The following is an 8,432-nucleotide window of genomic DNA, read 5'->3' as shown; positions in this document are numbered from 1 at the left end:
ATTTCCCGAATTGTTTTAATCCTAGGACATAAATAACTGACACGATGAGAAACTGACATCAACTTTCTCCCCCAAAATAAACAGGTTTCACCATAAGAAGTAATTAACTTTTATACTTATTACAATACTTTCAAATAGCTGTTTAGTTAGGAGGTGAACTGCATGTCAAGATCAGTGAAAAGTATATAGTTTAAGGCCTATAGAACTCTTGAAGTTTAAAAACATCCCTTACTTGTCTTTAAGAAATTATTCAGTGCTGAGCCCTCCGCATTTTTATCTGGTTTAATAATATATTGCCTAGATGGTTCTTTTCTATACAAGTGACCTATGTTTCCAATCCTTTTAAAATATTACAAATATTATAAAAATATTATAAATATTTATAAAAATATTCAGTCTCTGTTCTGAGGACTGAGAAAAACAATTTGCCTACAAAAACCTAAAGGCCTGCTAACAAAGTTTGTGTTTTTCAAAACAAAATAGGAAGGGTATGTGTACTTCTGATAATATTAAATTATTTTGTTTTTAAATATTCTCTTTAAACAATTATTTGCAAATATTTATTCTAGTAATAATTTCTAAACTGCGACATGTGTGCAGGTCTTTTAATTCTTGAGATGATTAGACTGAAATTGTGATTGTCTTATGTATTAATATGACTTGTCGATACTTTGAGTAGAACCCCAAATTAGAAAATAATCCGTCTTTAACTGTGTAGACATTGGTCTCCCTGTTATCTGGGATTCAATTTTCTAATTTAGAAAGTAAAAGTTGGATCAGTTGATCTTCTAAGGTCTCTTTCTAAAGGAGTTGAAAGAAAAAGAAAAACACAACTTAGCATCTTGGATAACAGAATGAAAAAACAGGGTTGAACTAGATGGATCTGGGTTTGAATCTCAGATATTATTAGCAGTGGGAAGTTAGATTTCATTTTACTCAACTATAAAATGGGACTAGATGACAGCTGTATTGAGGGCTGCTGAGGTGTACATGAGAACAAGCCTGTAATGTTCCCGGCACAATTTGTGCACATACTGTATGTGCTTATAAATGGTAGGATCATATTTTAAGGTCAAGGAAAACATAAAGTTGAGCACATGATTTGATCTAGTAATTTCTACTCTGGCACCCAGAGAAGAAAGGGAGTGAGCACTGTCCTTTTCCAGCAGAGATTTCCCTCTGCTGTGATGAAACCAGAGCTGTCAGGGTTTAAAAAAAGAACACCATCAGGGCAAAGGCACCACATCTTGGCAAGAAATGCTTTGCATAGTTTCCACCATCACCACGTTCTCCTTCCCACTGCACACCCTGCTTCTATTTAAATCCCAGGCCCTTCGCTGGATCACACTCATTTCAGCCAGTACACAGGCTCCCAGCACAGAAGAGACAGGTAGCATGGCACCAGGAGAAAAGGAAAGGGCTGAGGGCCCAGCCAAGAGTGCCCTCCGGAAGGTACGCACAGCCACCCTGGTCATCAACTTGGCCCGAGGTTGGCAGCAGTGGGCGAATGAGAACAGTACCAGGCAGGCCCAGGAGCCTGCAGGCTGGCTTCCTGGAGGGACCCGGGACCCACCCCAAGCTCCTAAACCAGCAATAGACCCTATCCCCCACCAGAAAGCTCAGGGTGCCCCAAAGTTTCCATCCCCAAAGCCAGAGGGACGTGGAGATGGACAGAGCTCAGAGGAAGCCACGGAGGTCTCCCATATCAAAAGGAAAGAGGTGACTAAAACAGTTGTCAGCAAAGCTTATGAGAGAGGAGGAGACATGAGCTCCCTTAGCCACAGGTACGAGAATGACAGTGGCGTGCCTGAACCCGGACAGCCAGAGGATGACATCGACAGGAGGCTCCACAGACACGACTCCCCGACACGGAGGAGAAAATGCGCCAACCTGGTGTCTGAACTGACCAAAGGCTGGAAAGTGATGGAACAGGAAGAGCCCAAGTGGAAGAGTGACAGCATAGACACAGAGGACAGCGGCTACGGAGGGGAGACAGAGGAAAGGCCCGAGCAGGATGCAGAGCAGGTGGCTGTTGTCAGGATCAAACGCCCCATGCCCTCCCAGTAAGTGAATGTGTCCTACCAGTGTACCAGGATCTCTAATGATCAGGCATCATCTCCAGGAATCCAGGAAGCCAGGGAAGCACTACTAGAGTTAGTAAGAATCTGGAAGACTGGGCGGGTAGTGAGTACTATAGGGAAGGCGTGTCACTGGGCTGAAAGGACAGTGCCAACCTCAGACATGGACATTTGGGTCCATGCACTACTCTTCTCTCGACTGAAAGTGGGAAGTAGTATCAGGATCCTTTTCTGTGTTCCTGAAATCAGGCATGCATATGGCACTTTCTCAGGGAGAAATATAGAAGTGCTGAATTAGAGACAATTAGATTTGACTCATGGTTTCTTGGACAATGTTGAGTTTCTGTGTTCTCATTTAAAAAAATAGATGTGATAATTCATATTTTATTGAGTTATTTTTATATTAACTATGAAAAACAATGGATTCAGGGGAGCTCTTTAGTAAGTTGTACCCATTATATTGCAGGAGCTCAGACTTGGTGATCCCAACCCTTTGAGGTGCTAGGGGTCTGATTCTCTGTGGTGTTTTGGTTTTGGTTTTGGTTGCAAGGGAGCATAGTAAACTTCCTTCTTCCCTTCTTCAGTTCCTTTCCCCAGTCTCAGAGTACACAGGGTACCAGAAGGAGACCTTCAACAGCAGCTCTTAAGGCCAAAGGTAATCCTAGCTGTGCTTGGCAATTTCAGCAGAAGTCCAATGGGATTTTTTTTTTTTTTTTTTTGCCTGAGGAGACTCTCGAATATTACTTGAGAACTCAAAGTTCCATTATTATGTCTATATCAAAGAGCATGGTTTTTCTATTTTTCATTGTAGGTACTACCCTCTCCCCATAAGAGACACCAGAGCAAAAATTTTGTCATGGTTACTTAAGTAGAAAGAGTTCTTGGTGGTAATAATGTTCCATGGAGTGGTTTTGCTAACTAGGATTTTACTATGAAAATTATTTATATTTTATGCCTTATTCTAAAAAGGGTCTTTTGATTATATATGACTTGTTCTAGTTCCTTTAGCAAAAGAAATCGGGTCCTCTCTCATAAAGGTGTATAAATAAAGCACCAATCATCCACTCTTTCTCCCCAGTTGTGTTTGGTAAAAGCAGCAGATGTTGCATGTGAAGGTGCCATTTTATAGATAAATGAATGGACGTACACAAATGTCAAGAAATATACAAGTCACAAGACTAGGTAATTAGAGAGTTAGAAAGGTTGATCTAGAGCTTGTGTTCTTAAACACTTACTCTCCCACTAGAGATCAGTATCAACTTCATCAATGGGATCCTAGTAACTCCAAAAGTGTAGGGCATTTGTACAACCAAGTAGAAGGACTTCAGAAGTAGAGGCAAAAGTATGACCTCCTATTGCCTGCCCTTAGTTCTAGAGCAGGGAGGGAACTCTTCTCTTGGGACTCTGGGGCAGTTACCAATTTGCAAAGAGAATCACAGCCCAGGTCTCAAAACTGTTGATAAGAGAACAGAGAAGAACATGAATGATCAGAAACGATCATATTGCCTTTTGGATGCAAAATGATGCAGTCATTTTGTTTCTGATAAAGGTGGCCCTATTGATGTCATGCTTCCCTTAATCAAATTAGCAACACTTCCTCCAGGGAAGCTAACTCATACACAGAGGAACAAACTCTCCCCAGCACTTCTTTGCAAGGACAGAAAGTGTGGCAGATGTTCTTTACTTGACTCACAGGGAAGGGCGCCTTGGCACTAGGAGAAATGCTTCCTTTAGTATCTGTGGGGAGGGTCACCTTCACACACTTCCCAGACAGACCAGAAAACTCACCTGTAGGCTCCCATGACATTTCAAGGCTGGGATGCTGTTGAAGGGCATCTGCCAGAGAATGTTTTCCATGCCAATCCACTCGGGTAGGCTTGAAATATACCTTTTAGATATTGTTAGTTGTAGGAGCAAACTTCTTTTGTATTTTATGTTACTCCATTACATATTTAATAATTTACCCAGATAACTGTTACTCCAAAATGACAAAATTAGGGTAAGATGCATTTCCATATTCTCACCATACTGCAACAAGGCCCCTTCACATTAGCAGCACTGAACTGATGTCATGTTTACCATTGACAGATACAAAATTCTTTGTAAAATTATTTTCAGTGAATGAAGCTAGATTTCCAAGAGAGATTGCTTGCAATATCTGGTAGAATTAGTTACTTTTAAAAAATGCAGAACGGCCATTATTTATTTATTTTCATAATAGAGATTGAACCTAGGACTATGCTTAACCACTGAGCCACATCCCCTTTTAATTTTGACACAGGGTCTCACTAAATTGCTCAGGGTCTCTCTAACTTGCTGAGGCTGACTTTGAACTTGAAAGCCTCCTGCCTCAGCCTCCCAAGCTTTGGGGATTATAGGCATGAACCAGCACATCCAGCAGAATTTTTTTAATTAGTTACAAGAAAATTTGTTTCTGATAATAAAGAAACTGAAGAAGTGGATATGGATTCAATATTGATCTCTTAAGTGGTTCTTTGCTTTCTTTTAATTTATTAGATTGACTTTCTAAAGCTCCATGTAAACTATTTTTCATATTTTTCACCTGAAAATAAAAAAAATAGGATAATCTGGCATTCATTGTTAAATTCATTGACCAAGAAAATATTCAGGGTATGAGGCTTCCTAATGCCCAGAGGCTGGGGTAGTAGCTCAGTGGTACAGTATGTGGAAGACTCTAGGATCCATCTCTAGCACTGAAGGAAAAAAAATCCTAATTTAAACCTCATATATTCAAACTTTTTAAAAATTAGAAATATAAAACAATAATGTTTATAGATTGAGAAAATTACCCATTAAGATAGATTTCTTCCTAATTTTTAAAATAAACTTATTTTCTAATTGTTAGTTGTAGGATCAAACTTCTTTTGTTTCCTTTTCCTTCTATTATTGGAAATAACAATTCGACAATGTAGCAAGGTTGAGAAAGTGTTTCTTTTAAAAGATAAATGTCTTTCTTCTATTTAGATTTATTACCATGTCAACTCCAACCCTTATAACCAGTGACATTTAGTTTCAACACTCAGGAAATCTAAATTCCTAATTAAAATCAGAAGAACACTACATCAAAGAATCAGAGGACTGTATGACATAAACAAATTACCTCTGGAGGGCAATGTCTTTAAATTTTATTTCTTTAGATTTTGTAATTCCTTTAAATTTATTTTCTCATCATTTTCTGAATTTCTTTTCTTGGAAATTTCTTTCAGCTACAAAATCAATATAATACCAGTGAGAGAGAATTTTAAGAAAAAGAAAAAAGTTATCTATATACCAACATAAATAGTTTCATTTGTGCATATGCTACTGAATTCTTTACCCTGGTGTATATATTTTAGAGTGGCAATTGTGTCATTCACTGAAATTTGTATTAGATTATTTTCATGAGGGTCTTTTAGTGGTTTTCTTTTTTTTTCTTTCTTTTCTGTTTGTTTCATTATTGAATATCCAGAATATACCTAAAGCAGTGCCCAGTAGCTATTCTAATAATTATAATAAAGAACAGAAGGATTGTCACAATGCCCTGATGCTCTATAAATGTAGGCTGTATTACTTTTATACAATAGGACCAAACTACAGTTGGTGCTCAGGAGACAAAGTATGAGTCAATGGGTTCCACTATTAACTTTCTTCTGAGATATTTCAGGTCTTTTTTCATGCCCTAAAATGAAGTAGGCTTGAGATTTGGGTTTTGCCAAGATGGCTTGTGCTGGTTATGAAGACTATGCCTGCCATTGATCACTGTGGCTCCAAGGGGACAAGGGGCTTGCTCTCCTTTAATAACGAGACCAAGCTCTGCATGCTGTGGGCATTTGAACAGGGACAGTCGATTGTGTGGCAGGTGATCGTGAGGACCAGCCAGACTGACAGAAATCCATTCTGCTCCAATGTGGTGTAGCTTCTAGCACTTTTTCACATGTAAAGGATTTTATAAAATTGTATTAATGCATATAATTTTTATATGTTGCTTTTTTCCAATTAATTCTGGCACACTTTTCTTCATATGACTCATGCAATGAAGCACCAATTCTATTCTACTGTAATAATGCAAGCTGGAATAGGGCTTTTGAAACACAAGGCATGAGAATTAATGAAAGGTCGCCATCTAGTGGATGTCATTCCCCTTTTGAAAGCGATGTTAATGTACCTATGCATTCCTCCCTTACTGCATCTGTTTGATTCCTGCACCTGGCTGGACTCTTTACCCCATTTCCAAAGGAGCAAAAAGGCCATTGTCTTCTTGGTACCACAAAAATAAATGACAGAGTCTTCATAAATAGCTCAAGGCCATCTTGGCCAAACCCAAATCTCATATCATAATTGAGGCTGAAGTTTCCTGCCAGGGAAGAGACTTGAAAATCCTCAGAAGAAAATTAATAATGTGATTCAGTAACTCATATTTTGCCTCCTGAACTCCTCCTGAGCAGATTTTATGAAATGAGTTTGAATAGCAAGGGACATCCAAGTGTGATCTGTATCTGGTTTTGAATAGCAAGTTGTGAGAGTTCAGATAGCTCAGGCATGCCATTCACACAAATAATTACAGCACTACTCTCCAATCGCAATGCATCAGGGCATGAGCTGGGGGAGAAGGAAATGTGGATCACCTGTGAGATCGACAGGTACAAATCTCTGTTTTACTAGTGCATGCAAAAAGACCTGGAGAAAGAAGTCTAACAGGGTGCAGATACAGAAGTGTCAGAGAAGTCTTACAACTCATTTATTAGACACTGTATCTGCTCATTGAGTGGCATCATTATAGGTAGAAAGAACATCAACTGCATCTTCAGTCTTGTGCTTGGATCCTGTCTCCGCAACTCATTCAGGGAGTATTTCCTATTAGTTATATACAGGCTCTGCCACCAGCTCAACTGTGGTCCAAATTCTGGTTCTATGACTTAATATTTCTGTAACTATAAGAAGTGAATGTCTCTGGACTGTTTCCTCATCTGTGAAGTGGGAATAGTGGTATTTATCTGATAGAATGGTTGTGGAGAAAATTAATAAAAAGTATTTAGAAGAATGCTAGTATAGTGTTCAATAAATATTATTGTTGCTAGCCAGTGTTTTGATTGTACAACCTATACTTAAAGTTTGTAAATATCATGTATATATGTTCTCATTAAAAATCCAAATATGAAAATCTATTCATAACTGGATATTACAATGTATGTGTGGGTAGTATAAAGATTATCTTTGGAAAATAATTGATTTAGAGACCCTATACATAGATTCTCCAGTATGATTTGTTTCTACTTCTGAAATGTTAGTAACATGTGACAATAAAATTTGCATTAATTTTGTATGATGGTTGCTTCTTGAAATAGCACTTCATATCATAGTAGTTTTAAATATACTATTATTTATACCAAAAATAATCTAGAGCACACATCAAAATAATAATGATAGTGGGGGTGTACCTTTTGTTTTGCAGTTCTAATTTTTTGTGGTATATTTATGTCTTTTATAATGAAAAAACTATAAAGACTCACATTAAGATGCAGATGCATGGGAGAACAAATGGAAAGCAACACTTGAGTGCTAAATCATCGGTATATATTTTTGAAAGACATTTTTAGTTTTAGGTGGACACAATACATTTATTTACTTATTTAAAGTGCTGAGGTTTAAACCCAGTGCCTTACACGTGCTAGGCAAACGTTCTACCATTAAGCTACAACTCCATCCCAAATTATCAGTACCTTCATTCTTCATCCTCTCTCTCCTTCAGGGCAAACAGATTTACAGAGCAACTCAACTGCAAGGCCCATCGGAAATACAGCCAGGTGGACAATTTGAAAGGGAGATGGCAACAGTGGGCTGATGAACACGTACAATCCCAGAAGCTCAACCCTTTCAGTGAAGAATTTGACTACGAGCTAGCCATGTCCACTCGCCTGCACAAAGGAGACGAGGGCTATGGCCGTCCCAAAGAGGGAACCAAAACTGCTGAAAGGGCCAAGCGAGCCGAGGAGCATATCTACAGAGAAATTATGGAGCTGTGCTTCGTCATCCGCACAATGGCTCGCCACAGACATGATGGCAAGATTCAGGTTACTTTTGGAGAACTCTTTGACAGATATGTTCGTATTTCTGATAAAGTAGTGGGCATTCTCATGCGTGCCAGGAAACACGGACTGGTGCACTTTGAAGGAGAGATGTTATGGCAAGGTCGGGATGACCATGTTGTGATCACTCTACTTGAGTGAGCCTTCAAGAATAAAAATCAAACTTGACCCTCTCCTGTCTTACTACAAAATGCTAATGCACTAAATATTAAAACACAAACTGCTCTGTAATAAGTCTGTAAATATTAAAACATTTTTACATAAACGA

At 38.6% G+C, this 8,432-nt stretch overlaps 1 protein-coding gene across 1 annotated transcript; it reads left to right on the top strand.

Annotated features, from left to right (window-relative positions):
- The first annotated feature begins 1,338 nt into the window (after nucleotides 1-1,338).
- Nucleotides 1,339-8,432, top strand: Abra (actin binding Rho activating protein). The gene is made up of 2 exons (XM_076836216.2): nucleotides 1,339-2,063; nucleotides 7,828-8,432. The coding sequence occupies exons 1-2, from the start codon at nucleotides 1,396-1,398 to the stop codon at nucleotides 8,303-8,305; spliced, it is 1,146 nt and encodes a 381-aa protein (XP_076692331.1). The 5' UTR covers nucleotides 1,339-1,395; the 3' UTR covers nucleotides 8,306-8,432.

The sequence above is a fragment of the Callospermophilus lateralis genome, chromosome 16 (assembly GCF_048772815.1).
Source record: "Callospermophilus lateralis isolate mCalLat2 chromosome 16, mCalLat2.hap1, whole genome shotgun sequence".
Lineage (NCBI taxonomy): Eukaryota > Metazoa > Chordata > Mammalia > Rodentia > Sciuridae > Callospermophilus > Callospermophilus lateralis.
The sequence above is the reverse complement of the archived record's forward strand: the minus strand, read 5'-3'. Positions and strand labels throughout refer to the sequence as shown.